The 23368-nt window shown below is 37.9% G+C and overlaps 2 protein-coding genes across 2 annotated transcripts in view; both read left to right on the forward strand.

The window, feature by feature from the left end:
- The window catches only part of LOC103397725 (STAM-binding protein-like A), a 6231-nt gene extending 3272 nt beyond the window's left edge, over window positions 1-2959 (forward strand). The window contains exons 6-10 of the mRNA XM_017042817.2: window positions 1-78; window positions 366-503; window positions 1103-1215; window positions 1301-1400; window positions 1940-2959. The exon at window positions 1-78 is cut by the window's left edge and continues 40 nt beyond it. Coding sequence (XP_016898306.1) covers window positions 1-78; window positions 366-503; window positions 1103-1215; window positions 1301-1400; window positions 1940-1996 — 486 coding nt within the window. The 3' untranslated portion in view covers window positions 1997-2959. The remainder of the gene's footprint in view (window positions 79-365; window positions 504-1102; window positions 1216-1300; window positions 1401-1939) is intronic.
- Window positions 2960-3159: 200 nt separating this feature from the next.
- On the forward strand, window positions 3160-22507 carry ppil2 (peptidylprolyl isomerase (cyclophilin)-like 2). Its single transcript, XM_008336090.3, has 20 exons — window positions 3160-3311; window positions 3472-3521; window positions 4061-4106; window positions 4278-4340; window positions 4466-4517; window positions 4950-5001; window positions 5611-5702; window positions 5819-5908; window positions 6035-6110; window positions 6762-6922; window positions 8680-8755; window positions 9181-9287; window positions 13521-13610; window positions 14465-14498; window positions 17748-17865; window positions 18527-18583; window positions 20897-20969; window positions 21202-21264; window positions 21619-21761; window positions 22250-22507. The coding sequence occupies exons 1-20, from the start codon at window positions 3280-3282 to the stop codon at window positions 22353-22355; spliced, it is 1581 nt and encodes a 526-aa protein (XP_008334312.1). The 5' UTR covers window positions 3160-3279; the 3' UTR covers window positions 22356-22507.
- The last annotated feature ends 861 nt before the right edge of the window (window positions 22508-23368 follow it).

Raw genomic sequence — 23368 nt, forward strand, 5'->3', positions numbered from 1 at the left:
TGCCAGAGTTTTCTGAGGTTGGCTGAAGCCAACACAAGTCGAGCTGTGGAAACTTGTGGCATCCTCTGTGGCAAATTGGTGAGTAACAATGAAATGTTTTTACGTTCTAATTGGTATTTAATGAACTGAGTTAATAAAAGTGTCAAATTGATGGTGAAAAGAAATGGATGGTTTTCTTAAATAAAAAAAATATTGTGTTAATGAATGAAATTAAAGCACTGCTTCCACTTGAGCATGACTGGGCATTTTTTAACTGCGGCAGACCAGTCCGTGTTTCGTTCATTGGACAGTTTCTTGGCAGTGTAGAGGCTATGCATTATTTAACAGAGCCCAGTGGTTTGACATGTTTTTTGTTATTGTTCCAGACCAGAAATGCGTTTACAGTGACCCACGTGATTATACCAAAGCAGTGTGGCGGACCGGACTATTGTGACACCGTAAATGAAGAAGAACTGTTTCTCATACAGGACCAGTACGATCTTATCACTTTGGGTTGGATACATGTGAGTCAGGACAAAATGAACCGCTGTCACGTTTTATGTTTTGCAAAACTAGTGAAAACGCACAATACTGTATATGAAAACAGACTGACAAATGTGTTAATCATTAAAAAAGCTTAAAAATGTCAGATATAAAATAGAGATGTTTTTTAAATGTAATTAAACTCAATAAGATAAGTAATTGTTGAAGAATTGTTTTTTCAAAGTTACAGTATATGAGAGGGAATTGTTCATCTAACTCTACACTAAAGCTAGGTCTTTTATGACCCGTAATGTACCACTTCATAGCCCTCCCACCATGAGTGGAAGGGCCTCTCTTGGCCTATTGTCTATTATTAAGGTTTAAATACAAAATGCTCTTGTTTGATCTTCACCAGTTTCTTCACCAGTTTTTTGGGTGCATGCATACTGTACTTATTAATGACTAAAGTGTTAGTACTTTAAGTAAACTGCCTCATGAACAACATAAAAGCGGTGGGGCTCAGATCTGTTACAAAGATTAGGGATTATGACGTCACATTGAGGTGATATTATTTGTTATGTTGGCAGAAAAGAAATATCCAGCTGAGCATGAACTGAAAGTCTGGGCTTTTCCATTTCAGACCCACCCCACACAGACGGCCTTTTTGTCCAGCGTCGATCTGCACACACACTGCTCCTATCAGATGATGCTGCCTGAGGCCATCGCTATTGTCTGCTCGCCAAAGTTTAACGAGTGAGCGTGCGGGCGTGTGCCATAATGTAAATGTTTATTTTCCCGAAGTGACCATGTGCTGAGGTGTGACTGCACTATCTTTCAGAATTGGATACTTCAAGTTGACAGACAGAGGAACAGAAGAGATTTCCACGTGTAAACAGAAAAGCTTTCACCCACACAGCAAAGACCCCCCACTGTTTACAGTAAGTGCACGCCCATCAGCAGGCAAGAGAGCAGTGTGCCTTCTGCACGTACTGCAGTAAACTATTTAAGACTACTACAGTACAAAAATTACTTTGAAAAACAATGTGTTAAAAATTAAAGATTTGTTTAAGTTTATCTTTTTTTTATGTTATTATGTTGTGATTATTTACATTATTATTATTTATTTTATAATGTATTATTTTGTCTTTTATGTTTTATTCAATTATTTGCTTCTAAAACTGCATAATTTGCTTGTTCAATTCAACAGACAGTTGACAGGTGTCCTCAACACCCAATTGTTGGGGCGCAGTATAATGTCAATAATGCTCACATATATAAAGTTCTACAATTGGCAAAAGTCGGGACAGAAGAAGAAGAACAAAAATTATTTAAAGCTTTTGGGATTTTGTAAAAATGTTAATGGCTGGATTTGAAATGTGAGATCAGACATTAATGCACTTGATGTCTGATGTCAGAGGATAAAAAAAATTCAAAGTTTGATATGAAATATTTGTTGATATTTCTGTTTCTTTTTCAGCACGCTGGACATGTGACCATCACCAACGACGCTGTGTCTGTGATGGATTTGCGGTGATTTTTAACGTTTTATTTCTGCCTGAACACTTAAAAAGACTGAAATCAATATGTGCAAACTGGGGAAAAGAACTCTGAATTTATTTTCAGGATGGTACCAAGTTAACGCCGACCAGGAACATTTTTATGGACTACGGTTCTTATAAAGGAACAACATTGTGACATTTTGCTCTGTAACAAAAAAAAACTCAATACATGACTGCACTTTCTCAGCTGAGTGTCATCTACTCACTAAATAGACTGACAAACCTCTGGCTCTTCATCTCTTGTTTTTCCAAAATGTGCTATATTTGCTTCTGTTTTTGTCGTCAGTGAAACAATGTCTGTGTCTGTGGTGTATAAAACATCCTAATCTCTTCTCTAGTTTTTGATCAAAGTTTTGTCCTGTCAACCAGACAAAATGCCAAGGATGAGAACGTTATTGTTAAAATTGTTCACCACCCAACATAAAGTCCTGTTCAAAGTCTGTAACAAGATCTCTTACTTTAGACTCTGTACGTTTCCTTTGTGAGCTACGGGAGAAATTAAAGTTAGTTTAAACTCAGGTATGTTGGCAGTGTTAAAGTTGCTGCTCTGGATTATATTTTTTATACACAAACATCATCCATCTTCAGATTAGTTGTTTATAAAATGGGTTTTCATTTAAAGTCCATCTCTTTCTTACTATGGATCTGCCTTCTATGCCTTCTTATATATTTCTTTCTTTTTTCTTTTTTTTGTTACTTCTGTGTTTAGGAAGACACCTGTTTCTTGGTACGCATTTCATTTTCCCTGGTTATTTGATGTGCAACAAGCAACCTCTGTGTTTTTGCTGCTCATTATAACATAAAACTAACCATGTGATCATGATTCATGTTATTCTCCTCTCGTTAGCTTGATTCTTTGATTTGAAATGGTAAATGATTACTCCTGGAAAATGACAATGAACTATATAACTATAAAAATAAACCTATTGTTAATCATTTGTTATCTTGGTTATGTCTGCTGAAATACAAAGTTGTTCATTTTGACAATTTTATGTCAATATTGTAGAAATGTTCCCCTTTTTTACCATTTTTTTTATTAGACATCAACACACTTTATTGTGCCATGTTAATCAAAACGAACGCCAACTGTCTTTAAAACACACTTCCGAACCGAGGGGGGCAGTAGTGTGCGGTCTTAGCCTTTTTTTAAAAAGGCGAAGAAAACGGCAACGCGGAAACACGCTAACACCTATTTGTCTCCGAAGTGTTTTGTTTATTTGTATAGTATCTTCTGAGACCTTCGCAAAAACAAGTCAACATGGGGAAGCGACAACACCAAAAAGACAAAATGTGAGTATTGAAATTGACCAAAAAACTGAACAGAACTGGATTCTTTAGATACGGTCGAGGAACAGTCGTTGGTTTTAGCATAGCTAAGCTAATCACAATATTTACCCCTTTAACGTTTAGGTCGCTATTTCGTTTTGAATAGTGTTTTTTTCCTTCGCAGGTACATCACATGTGCGGAGTACACGAACTTTTATGGAGGGAAACGAGCGGGTAAATATGGTTTTAGTGCTATGGCTTTTCAGTGCATCATGTGCAGTCACCAATGCTAAAAATTGTTCCGTTTTCTTTTAAAGTCTTTTTATAATCACAATTTTACATAAAAAGAAAGTATTACAATTTCTTAGCGACAGTTTTGGTGTGTTTGGTATTGAGAATGTTCCATATAAAAGACACGAGGATACGGTTGGTGTGTTGGAATGGAAGGTGCAGAGAATCTTTTAGGGGTCTGACGAGTGGTTGAAACAGCGCTATGTAGAAAAATGAGATTCTTTATACTAAAATCTGAAATATTGTCATAAGGTATGAATCATTATCAACGTCAAGTGTATTAATTTCAACGATTCAAACTCCATTGGTCGTTCTCCAATAAGAATGGGCAACTTAATCCTCACAACATATTACCCCTAACAGATGGTAGTTTGAAAACACTTTATTTGTAGAGCGCAAGTACTGTCATCAATACATTATTTGAAAATACTTTGAAATGGCATATATTTCATTGTATTGTGTGTTTGTTTGTTTTTTTTAAGAAATCCCACGCTCAAACTTTAGGCGGCTTTCGTTTGACCACTGCAGGTAAGAGTCGGAACCTAAGGCCTAATTCATTTTTTGATTTGCCACTAGCATATGGCATTGCTAACACTTGCATAGATGTCAAAACCGTGGTGTGATGATAAAACTAAAATATATGGTGTTTTGCTTTAATCATAAGTGACATTCACTTTGTTTTGTTGTAATTTTTTTCAGCTTATCTCTGCAGCCTTTTGAGTATCCAGTCTGCACAGAGGAGGGAGTCGTCTTTGACCTACTGTAAATATGTTATTTTCCCTTTGATGTCATTGAGTATTACTGTGCTCAGTACGAAGAAAGGAAATCAACACTGATTGGAAAGCAGTAGAAAGTATCACCTTTGACCCCCTTTCTTTGTGTTGTAGGAGCATTATTCCATGGATTAAAAAGTACGGTACTAACCCAATCACAGGAGAGGTAAGAAGAAGTTTATTTTCCATATTTTAATGAGTTATTTTGTTGGTTTAAATATGCCACTCCTTACACATTGAATGGCCTTTATGTTGTTCTGTAACTGATCTGATCTCACAGAACAAATTCTGAACTCTTGGCACAATTCATTGTTCAAACCTCATCTGTGTCTTGTACTCACTGAATGTTGTATTTTTATATGTGAATGGATGTGTGATGTGTTTTGCATGTGTGCCTTGGTTTTTTTACAAGTGTGATTTGTTTTTGTTTATATTTGTTGTGTACCGTGCTTGTTTCTTTGTGTTGGATTTTGTACATGTTGCTGTGTGGTCCTACCCTTGCCTTGTGTTGCCCTGCCTTACCTTGTGTTGCCCACTAAATAAACAAACCCAGTACCAACTCATCTCACTACAATCTGTTATATTTCTATTCCCATAGAAACTGGAAGCCAAGTCTCTCATCAAACTGAACTTTGTAAAGAACAATGATGGTAAGTGTGTTTGAAAACAGAAACTCAAGAAAATAATGTAAATTGGCTTATAAGGAATGAATAATTATTACGTGTGTGGTTTTAGTAGTGTTTGTTAGCATGAATGTATATACGTTTTGCTTTGGTTTTTGTTGTTTAAAAATGTTTGTACTCAGAGTCAACTGTAGGATTCACTGTTTGTATGCAGTCATGTTAGCAGCCTCAGTCGAGTCAGAATTGAGTTTTGACATTCTTGGTTTAACATAGAAGCTTCACATGAAAACAAAACCTTATGTAAATTGTCTTTGTTCTCTCACTTGAATTAAAGTTTGCCTGGGGCTCAAACTAAAGTCTAATCATTACATGTTGTTATTAATGGGAGATATCAATGGGCAGGTAGGATTAAAAGGTAAATGTCACCAATACTACTCGTTATATTCCTGCAAAAACATTTGTCCTTAAAGGGCAAATTAACAAGCAGAGAAGGTCAGCTTTGTTGGTGAAGGGTGGGCTTTGCATATGATGGTGACCATGTCTATCATTGAATAGTCCTGAAAAGCTTGAGCAAATCTGAGGATTTGGTGCTAATGATGATTTATGATTGATTTTTGTCGTTCTTGTTTTAAACAGATAAATATCACTGCCCCGTTCTCTACAATGTCTTCACCAACAACTCCCACATTGTTGCCAATAAGGTCTCGGGCAATGTGTTTTCCTATGAGGTGGGTAAATGTTTTTTTTTTATTTTTTATCATAAAGCAGTTGCTACATTTACACATATTACACATTTAGAGTATGCAAGAAATATTTTAAATATACAGTATATTTTCTTTCACAGGCTGTTGAGCAGCTCAACATTAAAACCAAATGTTTCAGAGACCTGCTGACAGATGAACCTTTCACCAGAAAAGACATCATAACTGTTCAGGTTGGTTGCTTCTCTAATTTGGTATACATCTGTGATTCGACCTTGTCAATGGTACGGAAGTTTATCAGCTGTGTACTTGATATAATTGTTAATGTTGTTGTCTGTTGGATTGCTTTGTCATTCCAGGACCCCACAAATCTGGATAAATTCAACGTGGCTAACTTCTTCCATGTGAAGAACAACCTAAAGGTGTTAGATCCAGGTAACACAAGTCATTTTTTATATTATTTTTAACATCTATTTCAAAAGTCAAGTTCAGGTTTTTAGGTGAAATTTGTGTTTTTAAATTTGAGTGTTGGCTTAGATCAGGGCTGTCAAACTCTTTTTCACCAGGGCCCACATCAGCAAAACAGTTCCCCTTGAAGGGCCAATTGTAAATGGAAGACTGTATAAATCAGGGGTCCCCAACTCCCGGTTCGCAAACCAGTACCAGTCCATAGGTCATTTGGTACCGGTACAAACAGAATAGAGTCTAAAAGATGTTGTATTTTGAAAATTTGAGGTAACATGTGGTACTGCTGACCAGTACTATTACATGTTTCTGCAATTGATTATTTATTCAAGCCACAAATATTGTTCATTGCTGTGTAATAAAAAAAACTTTCATAGGTTAAGAAACTCTACTGCATGGACTTTACTAAATGCTTTTTAAGCTCCCACGGGCCACACAAAATGGCTTGGCGGGCCGCATTTGGCCCCCGGGCCTTGAGTTTGACACGTATGGCATCAATGGTTTTACACAGTTCCTAGATTCTGACCTGCTTTTACATTTGTAATTCTTTTTATTTATTTATACAATTTATACAAACTATGAAAATGAGCCCACAGTACAGTTGTTGTTTTTATGCTCCAGATGAGGAAAAGGCCAAGCTGGACCCAGCGTACCACCTGAACAGCACCAACCTTGAGACCAGGGAGACTTTAGCCGAGCTCTACAAAGACTACAAGGGCGACAAGTTGCTGGCTTCCACCATGAAGGAACCAGAAGCTAAGAAGACAGACAAGCTTAATGCTGTAAGAAACAAACACTGTTTAAGTTTTTTTTTAAACGGACATGCAGTCTGAGTAGTACGATAGTAGAGGGTTTGGTACAGTATTCTATGTTTAAAGTTGGTATAAACACCACTCAGTCTCCAATATTAAAAAACCCTCAAATGTCCAAACTTTGTGGTCACTTTAGTTAAAAGCTGCAAATTGCATTAGTGTAAATGTAAAAGCTGGTTGTTGGCAGTATTATCAAAGTGGTAAAACATATCAAATAACTGTTAAAATTATTTTGCTTAAATGTGTTCCACAAATGGTGTGCATTTTGTGCAATTTTAAAAAATTACCTCAAGTTTAGTTTTCAACCATCCACTTTCGTTGTAGTTATTGTTTTTAGACGCAAGGGGGTGCCGAACCCAATGGATTAATGCTGTTCCAGAGTCACGAGACAAAGAGCTGCATCCACAAACGGAACAAAGGATGTTTACAATGTCCTTAAAGGACGATGGCATTTGAGATTTACATCTAAGCAAATACTCTGTCTGTTACAACACGAGATGTTGGGAAGAAAGGATATTTGGAATGGCATAAAACTAATTTAAATCGTGTTTTGGAACAAGGATGAAATTAAGTAGTCACCTCAAATCGTCTTGAGATTTAGTAAGACTTATTTTTTTAAGATGTTTATTTTTTAATCCCCTCTAATTATGGCTTAACTGTGGGTTTAAAAATGCCAAACAATGAAGTTCAACTGTGGTTACATTACTACAGACTGTGTCCCAGAATAACCGGGTGGGTGAAGTCAGATTCTGCTCCAGTGGCATCATTACCACATTTATCAGCCTCCCTCCCATTTTTCAGACTGGTTGATTCTGTTGTGAGTCAAAAGAAAGTAGTTTGGTTGCAAGAATATACTTAAAACAGCAGTGTTTTGTGATTATCTCTTATCATGACAAAGGGAAGAATTGGATGTAGATGTAATTACAGATTTAATCTGTTAGGAAATGCCACAGACCTTCACCCAACTTCACTTCCAAAACACTTTTTTCAAAGCAGACCTTGTCCTCGAGTGCCCTATGCATTGGGCTATAGTTGGGGTGATGATCAAATAGCATCAGAGAGAACGGGGAAGATATAGGACAGACGGGTCGCATAAGGTGAACTCTCTGCCTTCACGTGTCTTCACAAGAATTAGAGTGGAGAATTTCTACCTTGAGATTTTAGAGTAGACTTCAAACACATTTTCACTTAAGCCTTTATCAACGCTGAATTGTAGCATAAATAACTCCTCCAGTCTCTGCAGTGTTTATGGTAATTTTAGCTCTATATTCTGATTCAGTAAATGTAATCTGCTTTAATCTGTGCTGAAAGAGCCTGAAAGCTTCTCCAGTGCTCATTAATTATAAGGCTGCGGGAGTATCTCCAGTCGGGGCCTGTGTTCTTAACCACACGGAAGCTGCAGAGGCTGCTATTACAGGGGAATGTCGTGTCAAATCGAGTGGCGTCGCTCGACTGATCATCCTGGATTTACCTCGTATCTGTTGACTGTGTCCTTTACTGTTACTGTTAAACCTATTAAGTTTCTGCTAGTATCTGGTTTCTAAGCAGCAGTAAAGTAAAATGTGCACCTTTTGAGTGTTTTGTTGTTTTGAATCAGACCTTATTAAATATCCTTCATAATTATTTTATCAGCTATTATTAAAAGCATTATATCAGAAAGAAACAAAAGTAAAAACAAAAATCAGTATGAAACCTCATTTTCCTTCATTGTCCTCCTTTCCTCCCAGGCTCACTACTCCACAGGCAAGGTTTCTGCCTCTTTCACGTCGACTGCCATGACTCCTTCAACAACCCACGAAGCAGGCAAGTGAACATCTCATACCTACAATCGTCAGGGTCTTAGCATTTAGAAACCTTTGTCTTCCGTTTATTTGTGTCCTTTTGTTTCTGTATTTCTTTTGTGGCAGGGGCCTGTTTACTCCGGCAGGTGCAGCTTTTTATTTAGAAAGTTAAATGCAGATTAAAAACAGGAGCTGGTCAGTTACCCTCTGTGTCCTGTTGTGTGACGCAGATGTACCAGTAATAGAATTTGAAACAATAATTTACATTTGTCCTTTTTTGAAGAAGTTGGACAATCTGAATGTATGTATCAAAGCATGTGTATGTGAAATGAATCTAGTTTTAATTTTGACTCCTATCAGTTACTTTGAAAGTACACTCTCATATTGCCTTTTCTCAAGTCAAAACAACGATTCAACTCTGATGAGACGTGTCTTTCTCTTCCTTAGATGCCATCGCAGATGATGTGGTGCGTTATCAGTACGTGAAGAAAAAGGGCTACGTCCGTCTGCACACAAACAAAGGAGACCTGAATCTGGAGTTACACTGTGATAAGGTAATGATAGATGATAGAGGTTTTACCTGTATATCTTTTGTCACAGCGGCTGCCACGTTCCCCAAGATGACATTTACTTCGTCAAGTTACGACGTCATGAGTCCTAAATTGTATGTTGTCTGTCACATAAACGCTTAGGTCAAAGCCGTAAATGGAGACATACACAGAAAGATATGTGTAGTGTTGATTTGTTAATAAGAGGGTTTGAGGCTTGGAAACTGTTGGTTGTGTGTTTATCTACTAATGCAATTGGAATCTGAAATATTTTGATCTGACATAAGACTTGTTTTCAATGGGTTGTTACTACTTGTATATAGGCACAAGGTGCTTGAGGGTTAATGGGAGTTTGGCAAACTGGTCCACATGTGTTTTGTGGACTTGTTAAAGGCTTTCGACCGTGTCCCTCCTGGTGTTCTGTAGGGGGTGCTCCGTGAGTATGGGGTCAGGGCCCCTTTTTCTAAGGGCTGTCCGGTCCCTGTACAACCGGAGCAGGAGCTTGGTTCGCATTGCTGGCAGTAGGTAGGACCTGTTCCCGGTGCATGTTGGACTACGGCAGGGCTGACCTTTGTCGCCGGTTCTGTTCATTATCTTTACGGACAGAATTTCTAGGTGCAGCCGGGTGTCGGGTGGGGTCCAGTTCGGCAGCCACCGGATTTTATCTCTGCTTTTTGTGGATGATGTGGTCTTGTTGGCTTCTTCGAGCCAGGACCTGCAGCCTGCACTGGGGGGGTTTGCAGTTGAGTGTAAAGCCGTTGGGATTAGAATCAGCACTTCTAAGTCCAAGGCCATGGTCCTCTACTGCAAAAAGGTGGTTTGCACCCTCCGGGTTGGGGAGGAAGTCCTGCCTCAGGTGGAGGAGTTTAAGTATCTTGGGGTCATGCTGCGGTTGCTGTATTCGTCCGTTGTGGTGAAGAAGGAACTGAGCCGAAAAGCAAAATTCGATTTACTGGTCGATTTACGTTCCTACCCTCACCTATGGTCATGAGCTCTGGGTCATGACTGAAAGAGCAAGATCCCAGATACTAGCGGCCGAAATGAGCTTTCTCCGCAGGGTGGCAGAGCGCTCCCTCAGAGATAGGGTGAGGAGCTCTGTCACACGAGAGGAGCTCGAAGTAGAGCCGCTGCTCCTCCACATCGAGAGGAGTCAGCTGAGGTGGCTTGGGCATTTACATCGCATGCCCCCCGGACGCCTCCCTCTGGAGGTGCTCGGGTCCTGTCCCTCTGGGAGGAGACCTAGGGGAAGACCTAGGACACGCTGGAGCGACTACATCGTCCGGCTGGCCTGTTAGGGCCTTGGGAGAAAGAGAGCTGGAGGAAGTATCTGGGGAGAGGGAAGTCTGGGTGTCCCTGCTCAGACTGTTGCCCCCGTGACCCGGCCTTGGATAAGCGGACGATGATGGATGGATTGATGGATGTATATATGCAATTTGACTAGAGCAACTAGCAAATTAAGGGTTTTTTTTATTGGATAGTTTAATTAAATGGTTTAATGGTTAATTGGCAAAAAACAAAGCCAAAGCGTGTATTTGAGACATTCTCTCTCTAGTAAAATTCAATGACTGTTTTAAATGCATCATAAAGCTGTACCATATATAAAATACTCCCTAGTGCTTTTCTTATATACAACATATATTTATATCATGTTGTATTTATGCTCCATTCGCACGCAATCTCTGTAACAAAGAGCAGAAGTTTAATTTGGGTATTCTCACTCTCAGGGTTTGCAAGATTGAAATACAATTTTGTGAAAAAATTAACTTGGTGAGTCAGTCTCACATTATTCCGTTCATGGTTGCAGCTCTAATCCAAACATTACAATCAAGTGTGTCTGACACCAGATAGTTCCAGGAATGCGATTTCTACCCTGGTAACCAGGCGTTCCACATGCAGGGTTTCAATTGGTTCCTGAGCTGTTGACTCAGAATAATTAGGTGAAAGTGACAGTAGTTAAATAACCTGGCCCCAGTGGCCCACCTCCTCCTTCTCACCTCCTACCTCTTCATTGGTTTTCATACAGAATTTTAGCTCACTTTGCCACCTGCTGTTTATGAATTAATAATTGCCACCTCTCTGTGACAGACACTCTCTGTTACACAAATGCAAAACCCATAGACCTGTTAAGTGCCCATTTGCCTGTCTCTCCTTTGATGTTTCAACAGCCCCACCCTTTACTGTCACTATCTTAGATAAAAATATGACGGGGCAGCTTTGACATATGACTGTCGGCATAAAGAATATACTTGGAAATAACTCTTGGCTGTGTTATATTCTTGCACAAGAATTTTTGTGCAAGAATCTTTTATTATTTTGTACTATATGTGTGTGTGTGTGAATACATCCATGTGTCTATATATGTTTTATATATGTTTATACATGTGTATATATATGTGTGTGTATATATATATATATGTATATATATATATACACATATATATACATATATGTATATATATGTGTATATATATATATGTATATATATATGTATATATATACATATATATATATATACATATGTGTATATATGTGTGTGTATATATATATATATATGTATATATATATGTATATATATACATATATATATATACACATATATATACATATATGTATATATATGTGTATATATATATATGTATATATATATATACACATATATATACATATATATATATACATATATATATATATACATATGTGTATATATGTGTGTGTATATATATACATATGTGTATATATGTGTGTGTATATATATACATATGTGTATATATGTGTGTGTATATATATACAAATATGTGTGTATATGTGAATATACATACATATGTGTTTGTGTATATACATACGTGTGTATATACGTACGTGTGTGTATATATACGTACGTGTGTACGTATATATATGTACGTGTGTACGTATATATACGTACGTGTGTACGTATATATATGTACGTGTGTACGTATATATACGTACGTGTGTGTATATATACGTACGTGTGTACGTATATATACGTACGTGTGTACGTATATATATGTACGTGTGTACGTATATATATGTACGTGTGTACGTATATATATGTACGTGTGTACGTATATATATGTACGTGTGTACGTATATATATGTACGTGTGTACGTATATATATGTACGTGTGTACGTATATATATGTACGTGTGTACGTATATATACGTACGTGTGTGTATATATATACATACGTACGTGTGTGTATGTGAATATACGTACGTGTGTATATGTGTATACACGTGTATATGTGTGTGTGTGTATATATATTTATTTATATATATATGTGTGTATATATATGCACATATATACATATAAGTATATATGTATAACACTCATTGCTCTGCGCGGCCCATACAGAGGTCCAAGCAGTGTCTCTGTTTAAATTTCTATAGTCGCCATGTTTATCAGTGTCTGGAGAACCAACCTTGACTAGAAATTGACTCTCAATTGGCTGCACTGCCAAGTGTAAGGCGAGCATGGGAGAATGTGGGCAGTCATTTTTGAAACAGATGAACCTATTTACATGTGTAAAGGCAGCATTAATTAGGCTCAAGCAGAGCTCTGTAGCATTGGCTCAGTGGAGACTAAAGGGCAACTGGTTTTGTTGGTTGTTAAAACAAGACTTTTCCTGTTCCAGGGATGCTTCCGAAAGCAATTTAGTTCCAGTGTTTACAAGCTACACTTTCCTGTCCTGCCTTAAGAAATTACCTTAAGGTTTAATTAGGTTTATTGGGATGTTTTTGTTTATGCAGTGTTTTAATGTCTGTCCTCTGTGAAGTTCTGAAGCAGCGACAAAAACAAGTCATATTTTTATTCAAAGACACTCTGTGTGACCTATCAGATGAGCCTCATGTGCGGAGTATACGTTGTACACAGTGAAACAAGCGCCAGAACAATGAGATGACATTTTCTTAACATTTACTGCGGGCTGACAGCACCCATGAGGATTGGTTCACATCAGGCCACATGAGGCTGTTTGTCAAGTGTGGACGGTGTTTCTTGACAACATGTGTTATTGTTCTGTAGTGTTGTAGATCATCATGATGCTTAAATGCAGACGGATCGAGCAGATATTTTTGACTGTGGCGAGCCTGTAATCATATCAGACCCTGAGAAGAATAAACAGTGGAAACAGATTATTATATCAGTGGCTGCTAACAGCAGGAAATACTGTTGTAGTGAATGCATATTAAAAAATCATCTCTGCATGTTCCTTCCTCCAGGTTCCCAAAGCTGGAGAGAACTTTATTGGTCTGTGCAAGAAGGGATATTATGACGGGACGATTTTCCACAGGTCCATCCGGAATTTCATGGTAAGGACTTTGACCAACAGTAGAAATCAATTGGATTTCAGTGTTGCTTTACAGTAACAAATGGAAAGTCGAAACAGAGCAGATTAAGCAGTGTTGTTGAATCTTTTTTTTCTTTTCTTTTTTTTTAATTCACATTTTAAATCAGATCTTAGATCACAATTTATTTTTTGTGCTATACATCTCTGTGTCTCCTGTGAGAGAAATGTTTGTTTATTAAGAATAAATCCACCACTACTGTTTAGGCATTAGATTTAATGACTTGTTGATACCAAATGTTTATATCTTTCTAGTCTCTGTTCTTAGTCCTTGTCTTTTTGGCTGCCACTACACTGATGTATTACGTCCATGTCCTCAACCTCATTGCAGAACAATAGCCTTTAAATAAGAACAAGCAGGAGAAAAAACAAGCTCCTGCTTCGTTTCTCCATTCAGTAAAGAGTAGTTTTACCAGGTTTACAGTTACAGGCCCGCAGAAACTTGTTGTAAAGTTGTAAGCAGCGATGCTGCAACATGGACCATTTAAGTTTAGTAGAAACATAATTAGGTAGGTTGAGTCTTAACAATAAACAATGGAGAGCAGAATCCGGAAAAACGTTGACATTTGCTACTAAGTACAGGGAATAAGACTCCACTTTGACTGTAAGACATGAGGAAATATAAAGTTACAAATTAAAGTCTCACTTGACAACTTTGAGGTAAATTTAACATTTTCCTTGTATAAAGTAGTGGAAACAACTCATCTATTCATTGCAGGCCAAAGCTGCGTTCAGTTTTCACTCTGTAGTAAATGCTGTGCGTGTGTGTGTGTGTGTTAGTTTGCACCAAGACTGACACAGAGTTTTTCTTGTTTCCAGATTCAAGGGGGGGACCCCACTGGCACAGGCACAGGTAAGTCAAGGAATGCACTTTACCACGTTTTGGATTACACAACGACTCTGTGTTGAAATATTAATAGTCCCTTTTTTTGGAGCCTTTGCATAATAAACAGCAACCCAAGATACAAGTCAGGAGCGTTGCTAAAAATACACCCACACTGTGCAGAAAAGGAGAAAGACACACACACACACACGGATGAGAGATGGTGTGGAAGGGTCGGAGTGGGAGTCTCAGAATAGGGGGATGGTGAAAAACAGCCGACCTTTGAGTAATTTTCCTTTTTTTTTTTTTTTTTTAAAGGCAGATTAAAGGGCATCTAAGTGTAATTGACTTTAGTCCTGGACTAAATGCTGTGAGAGTCTGCTGCACAAAGTGTCCTTTGTCTCTGTGTGTTTCTGAACACTACACAACAGGCACCATGATGGATTTATGAGGCTACACAACTTCTTACCTTGAGTAAAACCCTAAACATTGGACATGTGCACACAACTTTTGGTCAGACCTTTAAATGTCTTTTTAAAAGTTTTATGACAAGCAGCTCTTGAATATTGACCTGTGTGGGTTTTTTTAAATGCTGACAAGTCGGATTGTTGGTTACTGAAGCCAGGAAATGTGTGTCAACTGGGCAATTGATGTAATTGTTTTTTGTCCTTTAAAAAAAAAAAAAACAACATACTTTTTAAGTTTTTGTTTCAGATTAGATTAGTAACCAGAATGAAATTAATTATACTTTTGCATATTTTTCTTGGCATTTGTCCATAATAATAAGTCCATCATTTGGATTTGTCATGACTAAAAATGTTTTTCTATTCTAGTAATATGTAGATGAACAGGTTTTTTTTCATAATATGGGAGGCTGATTAATCTTGATTAATCATGATTAATCCACAGCGATCCAGTGATTAATCTGATTCAAAATTCCAACTGTTTGTCAGCTCTGATAACAAATTTTAAATATATTGTGAGCCAACTGTGATCAGTACTAGTGATACCGCAGACAACTGATGAAAACCGAGGTATTTTCTAATCTGCAAAAGAGAGAAAAAAGTCTTGTTTATTGTAAACATTTGTGTAGTTAATTGCCCTTTGTCTTGTATCTGCTCACTCTTCCTCCCCATTCTACTTTTGAACTTTTGCAAAATGTCATCAAGGTGATAAATAATACAAAAATGTCAGTGGGATAACTATTATAGCAGTTGAATGTATATGTTTTTATACGTGTTATGAACCACTCCTACACACATACGTGCATACGGTGTAACGCTGCACATACAGTACACAGTGTTTATGCAAACACGATATCATGCATGTGCACCAGCTGGCATGAAGCACCTTGGGGCTGCAGATCCCTCTGCTCCCATTGTGAGCCAGTGAGCTCCTGCTGATCTTGTTCCTGTGGTCTCATGAAGATAATTCTTGAGCATGAAGTCAGACTCAATAATGATTCACAGCTGAAGTCTCTCACCGTGTGTCTCCAGGTTCAAAGTCGAACTTGCCTTTTGCTTCCCTATGGGGACATACAGAGCCCGGTCCCTGTAATGATGCAGTCATTTGAAGGAGCGTGGCCAGGTGTTTGTTTCTGATCTCTATATTAAAACTGAGACTGAAACATCCCCTCAGGTGTGGAGCTGAACACTCAACACTGGCTGAACCTTAAAGTCCACTTGTTTTTGTTTACCCACATTGGCTTCTTAATGGTGCAGTTAATTTACAGAATAACACTCAGCTGTCAGTAAAGTGCTGCCTCAGGGCATGTGACTATTTACCCAAAATATAGTTGGACTTATTTTATTCCAGGAAAAGAAATATCTCTCCCACACAGAAGGTTTCTGTTCAGGTTTTCTCATACATTAAGCTCTCCCTATGGAGCACAGTACACTGTGTACAAATGTGTGTGTATACTCGTGCGTATTCTCGTTTTACCAAACTATGGTTCAGTTTTTTTTTTAGCATTTGCATTGGGGCTTTTCAGTGTTGTTCTTATGTGCAGTATAGTGGTGTGTGAGAAGAACTGACCATTTGTTCTGTCCACATTGACATGAATAAGTGATGTAAAACTCGACATTTTTTTCTTTAGACCTAAACCATTTTCTTTTACCCTGTGTGTGTATATTGACAATATTGGTTAATTTTGCAAGGTTTTATGGCTTTAAAAGCAAATGTAGCCAAGCAGAAAACTCAACAACATTAAATTATCCAGCCTCTCGCTGCCTTATTAAGAATATACAAATAATGGTTTTGATAGAACTATTGTCGAGACCTCTACTGTAAAAACTGTAGTTTTTTAAACTAGTTTACCTGCTCTGTCCCATCTGCAATAAATAACACCCTCTTAGGTATGGCACCCCCCACTTTGGGAACCATTTTAGAAGAATGGGGAAATAGTTAGTGTTTGTCGAGATGATTTGTCTGCCATGGTGCAGATTAAATGTTACGAAAAAAAGCCCAGAATAAATACTTTTAAGAAATAAGTTGAAACCCTGTGAATGTCTGCACCAGACTAGAGCTTTCACAGTACTTTATATTTGCTGAACTCCCGCCGCTTTAGTTTGTGTGAAAGTATATGTTACTAACCTATACAGCTTTGAGTGAATGTAGCATTTGTTCTGAAAATGAAAAAAAAAACACTTAGTGGCACAAATGGTGTGAAAAAAGGGATCACACCGAAAGGGAAAGAAATAAAGTGCCACAAATGAAGTGAAAACCTCACATTGAACTTTGTAATAGTAATTTTCCATTGATCATATTATACACCGGTGTGGGTTGACTCATTACATTTCCATTGTAAACTTTTTTTCTGAAGCAAAAGTCTAGAGCTGTTGATCGAAAAGCCCACTCAACCCTGCGTGTTTCCACTATATAATACAATGAGGCAAAAAGCCTCCTGTGAATAGCTCTAAGGTCTGGAGTCTGAGCTGATATGAACTTCACCTCCAAAAATGTCTTCAGCTGCAGAAGTACTATATTATTGTCTGCACCACAGTTGCCACATTAGTCACAGCTAATACGTAAAACTCTTGAAATCAAGAAACTCAGACCACCCCCGCCCCTTCATCCCTCCGCCCCCTTTGAAAGGATGTCAGCAGATGAACTTGATGTTGCCGAGGATGTCGCAAATTAACCGTGGCTCTGCAAAACCGTTACTTGTTAAGAATTGATCCGTCTCTTACTGACTCTCATCTCACCAATTATCTGTTTCTGTCCTTTATCTCAGTGTGATCTTTACTCTCTTTTTTTTCTCGCTCTCTGTCTCTCTCACAGGAGGAGAATCATTTTGGGGAAAACCTTTCAAGGATGAATTTCGTCCCAATCTGTCCCACACAGGCAGGGGGGTTCTCAGCATGGCCAACTCTGGTCCAAACACCAACAAGTCCCAGTTGTAAGAATCACTTTTTTGCTGAGGTCTTTGAAGAATTGAATGCCTGATCTCAGATATATTTTCATAGACTCAAGTGGCATAACTACAGATTAAATAAAAAAACACTTTAACTACACTTAAACTTAACAACACTTAAACTGTATATTATATATCTATATAGTATATCAGGCACTTATGCATGTATATATTTTTTACATATGTGTGTATTTATATATGTATAGGTGTGCATAAGTAAATGTTTATGCATGTATATATGCACTTGTGTGTATATATGCATCTGCCTGCTCTATACACACACCGGCAGTGGTGGTTTAGTGGTTAAGGAAGTGGACCTGGGTCTGGAAGGTTTCAGGTTTGAGTCCACCCACTGCCAGGTTACCACTGAGGTGCTCTGAGAATGGCACCGTTCCCAAACACTGCTCCCCTTAAAGCTGCCCACTGTTCACTTCGGTGATGGGTTCAAAGCAGAGGTCACATTTGGTTGTGTGCAGAGGTGCTGTGTCTCAGTGACTAATAATTCATTTTCTCACCTGATCTCTGCAACAATGAAATCGGACAGGATTCTTCCTATACTTCTTTTAAAATAATATATGAATTATTATAACAAAATATATATTATAATATTAAAATAATATTTGTTTTTGTTCCTGTCTTTCCTCAGTTTCATCACATTCCGGTCCTGCATCTACCTGGACAGAAAACACACAGTATTTGGAAGGTAGGAAGGTGGATTTTAATTATCTAATTTCTTATACAAGTTCTACAGACAGATATAAAAATGTAGCAGCTCTAAAATATACCCTTCACTCACTCACTATCCTCTTTCTAATCTTCCTACTTTGTCTATGTTTTTTTTTTTTTAAATTCTAGACCTCTTTTTTCTGGCCACTTTCAGTAATTGTGGTAATGTGGGCAGATGCAGAATCAGTTCCAACTAATTCATTTTACTTGGAAACAAAAGCTCATTAGGAGTTATTTAAAATGCATGCACTTACTGTACATCTTGGCTGAAAAGTTGACACATTAATAAAGGAAGTCCTGCCCTGAAAGATTGCAATTTACCAATTCCAAAAACACCATCACGACATATTTTCAATAATATATAATCGATATATATTTTATAGTATTTTATTACTTTCCCTTTCATAGCTTTGAAAGATGATGTTTAGCACCACACAAGGAAAACAGCACCATTATGAAAATGACAACACCGCAGGAGATGTGGAAACTGTTTCCTCCACGAGATATTTTTTTGGAATGAAATGAACTTCCATTTTTATTCGCCTTTGTACACACGTTAATGGAATTGTTTTAGGAGAGGCCAAAACAACGGTGAGCAGCTCTGCTCTGTCTCACTGCACTGCATTAAACCATAGATGTTAGAACCTGCAGTGTGTTGTTTGATCATCACGACTAGAAACTACTGACCGTTTAACATTTACATCCATCCATCCATCCATCCATCCATCCATTTTCATCCGCATATCCCGTACTGGGTCGCGGGGGCAGCAGTTGCCACCCAAATCACATTACATTGCACTGTACCAACGAAATATATTTTCTCTGCTGTGGCAACAACAGGAAGCAAGTGTGCTGATAACACACTGTAAACCTTTGTTTTTAGCCGCACCTCATCATCACTTCAATCTTGGTCGAGGAGAAACCTATTACAGCTAACAATTTATCTAAACCATATGTGTCAAACTCAAGGACCAAATGCAGCCCGCCAAGTCGGTTTGTGTTATTACCAAGCAATGAACAATATTTGTAATAATAATCAATTGTAGAAACATGTATCAGTCTGTTATGGAGTAGTTACATCTATACCAGTGGTTCCCAAACTTTTTTGTTCCAAGGACTGGTCAGCCAGTACCACCTGTTACCTGTGACCTATTATTTTAAAATATTGCCAGATTTTCTTTAACTAAAGAAAGTAAATGGATATGACTAGATTTAAATTAGTATAAATTAAGTACATTTTTCTTACTGTGTCCCACTGCGGCCCGGTACCAAATGACCTATGTACTGGTACTGGTCTGCGGACCGGAGTTTGTGGACCCCTGATCTCTACAGTCTTCCATTTACAACCGGCTCTTCAAGGGAACTGTACTGCTGATGTGGCCCCCAATGAAAATGAGTTTGACACCTCTGGTCTAAACCATCGTGGTTCCCAGTGGTAGAAAATGTCTAGATGTATGAAGTTTGAGATCAGTATGTGACTGTCATCATCATCAGTGATTTAAAAAAAAAAGAAAAGAAAAGAAAATTAACCCACAGAGATAATGAAGACGCTTCCTCTTCTGTGTTTTGTTCTATGAACCACGCTGTTACTATTTTGTTCCAACCCACTGCGCTTGTAAAGTCTTTTATTGTCGTCAACACACAGCTGGTTTTAGAAGACGGCTCTTAAAAAGTGGCCTGCTCAGAAGTAAATACCAGATGTCATTTACCAGACTGTTTTTACAAGGTAGCACTGTGAACCATGTCAACAGAGAAAGTCAGCGGCTGGTACGGACTGAAGTCGTGCTTAAACGTGTAAATTACCTATTTTCTTTATTATTATTTATGTATTTAATTGGTGTTAGGAAATGGCCTTTTCTCATCGACACACCGTCTTCTGTCGTCCACTATTCTTCAACCGTGTCAAGGATTTTTGATTGTATCATAATATTGGCAGATATATATTCATTAGATTATATATTAGATAATATTAAATGGGTTTTTTTTTAGGTATTATTGAAACTGTTTCCTGCCCTTTTTCATCCTCAACTCATTTTTATCCCTTATCTTTGTAGGTGTTACTTTTCATTTCACATGTAAAAGGTAAAGTTCAGTGTTATTGATAGATGATTTAAATATACTTTCTTACCTCAACACTGATGCTGCAGGTTGAAGATGTGTGGGAATCTTCCAGCCAACCCTGTCCCCAGTTCTTGCATAAATAAATCATGAATAGAGAAGTATCCAGGTGTGGACTTGTCACAGTATTTAACAAAGGATTTTTCTTGTTTCTTTTGGTTTTGTTTTATAGAATTGTTGGTGGATTTGAGGCTCTAACCGCCATGGAGAACGTGGAGAGCGATCCAAAAACAGACAAACCAAAAGTAGGAATTCTGAATGTTTTAAGATATTTATGAACAATAATAATGAATATTATATGAACTGGTTGGCAATTTCCATATTTGTACTTTAAACTGACATGGACTTCAAGTTGTGGGGGGTTTTTTTTGTAACTAAGTTTTGATTTAAGAATCATTGGAATCTTCTAGAATTTCGTACAGTTTGATGATAATTATTCTGCACTTCACTTTTCTTAAAGTTCATTCTGTTTTACAGTCAGAGATCAAGGTCATCAGCACAACTGTGTTTGTGGACCCATATGAAGAAGCTGATGCTCAGGTTTGTTCCTCTGTCTTATGACTGTCTATGAATTTTAATTTTTTTATTCATCCAGTGTGTCTGTTCACGGTCTTGACATCATTGTGTCAAGTGCAACAATTAAGATGTTTTAAGTCACAGAGGCTGGAAAATTGGGACAGGATTTTAACTGTTCTCATATAGGCCCCCTGTGGACAGTGTGGGTAACACAGTATTTTATTGTTATTATAATTTCTGATCTTCTCATCACTGTGTTTAATCTGTGTCAGGGTAAAAAAAAAAAAAAGAAAACACGTGATGTAAATTTATCGCATTTTGACTTGTGCACACTTCTGATCTGACTGGTTGTAAATCACCGTGACGTCTTTGATTCAGATCGCAGCGGAACGAGAGAAGGAGCTGCAGAAGCAGGAGGAAGAGAGAAATCAGTCCAGTGCTGACCAGAGGAAGGCCAAGGAGGAGCAGGCACCGAAAACATTCAGAGAAGGTGTAGGCAAATACATCAACCCTGCCACAAAGTAAGAGCACACACACACACACACAGAGAGAGGAATACAGTACATTATAATTAACCTTTCAGAAAACTCTACTTTGGAATTACGAGCTCATCTGTGATACAGTTAGTGGTTCTCCTCCACATGGATGCGAGCCACTTGATAAACAGTGCAGCTATGAGTGGATGAAAAAACATTACAGTGACAGAATGAGTGGAGATGTGATGTGGTGCAAAATTGCCACTTGTCGAGAAGATGAGCCTTTCTCCTCATGGGCGTAGTTTCACTTTATTATCCAGGGCATATTTGCACTGGGTTTAGGTGATGTTTTCTTTTCATTATTGAATTTTCAGAAATAATACAGTTTGGTCCCTTTCAGTTCCATGGTTACGTCTGTCTGCCTGTGTTTGTGTCTAGTTCGTCAAGTTCAGGCCTAAAGAAGAAGATAAAACTGCGATACCTAAACATATCGGCACATTGATAACTAAATGTTTCCAATGTTTATTTTGCAGAAAACGTCCAGCTGCTGCAGACGACAGTGGACCGTCCACCAGTGGAGTGACTGCAGCCAAAAAGTCCAAAGGCAAAACCGGCTTTGGAGACTTTAGCTCTTGGTAGAAATAACATTTTAACCAGTGGGATACTGGGAGCTACTTACTGTGATTAGGTTTGTAAAAAACATTGTATCTATAGAACATTGTTCTGCATTCTATTTTACCAGTTGAATCATGTTGTAAAAGTACACATTAAAGCTACATTTTCCGTTTAAATAAATGTGTAGATTTTCTTAAGATTGAATTCTTTAGAAATGAGAGTTGTTTTTTATATTTTACAAATGAAAAAAATGAAACCTCTTGAAACTTCTAAACTAAATAAACAACGCATGAGGACAATGACGCACTGAACCGCAGTAGGAAGTCGCACGACAACGCTAAAAGGAGTATAAAGTCACTGGATCAGTATTGATGAGAGCTCGGATGTAGTCTGTTCCAAACAAAGTATGATGTACAGGCACCAGTAATAGTTTATAATTACATAATTACACTTGATGATGTGACCTGTCCCAGGAACATGAAAAACTCTCTTAACTGACTCAGGGCAGAATCTAATGTGTTCCGGTCCTTGTTCATGGTACACACTGATGTGGTCACAGCTCTGAGCTGGATACTTTGGCTCCAGTCCCAACTCCTAATGGATGAGCTGGTCGTGTGTCTACGACTCTTTATGGCAAGTCTGAGTGCTATCAAAGTGGAGGTGGCCCACGCATAACAACTAATGACAGACTCAGTAACGTCCAGACAGGAGCTCTGGGTTTTTTTTTTTTTTTTTAACGGCAGTCAGAATTAGGGTTCTCAACTGTTCTGGAAAATTAAGATGAATTTTTCCAGTCAGAGAAAATTAGAATTATTTTTTAAATGTTTTGTCTAATTAGTTAATTTTTTTAATCACTACCCCTAAAATCACTACGAATAGCAGTTTTGTAGGAATTTAAATGTAGTACATAAAGTTCTCTGGAGTTTTGAAGCAAATGCTGTGAATGCATCAGTGGGGGAGGGGCATGGAGGGTTATTTTTGGACTTAGAGCCTGGAGACAAATCTAACAGCAGTCTCCTCGAGAATGCTCCTAATAT

This window comes from Cynoglossus semilaevis, chromosome Z (assembly GCF_000523025.1).
Source record: "Cynoglossus semilaevis isolate Cse_v1.0 chromosome Z, Cse_v1.0, whole genome shotgun sequence".
Lineage (NCBI taxonomy): Eukaryota > Metazoa > Chordata > Actinopteri > Pleuronectiformes > Cynoglossidae > Cynoglossus > Cynoglossus semilaevis.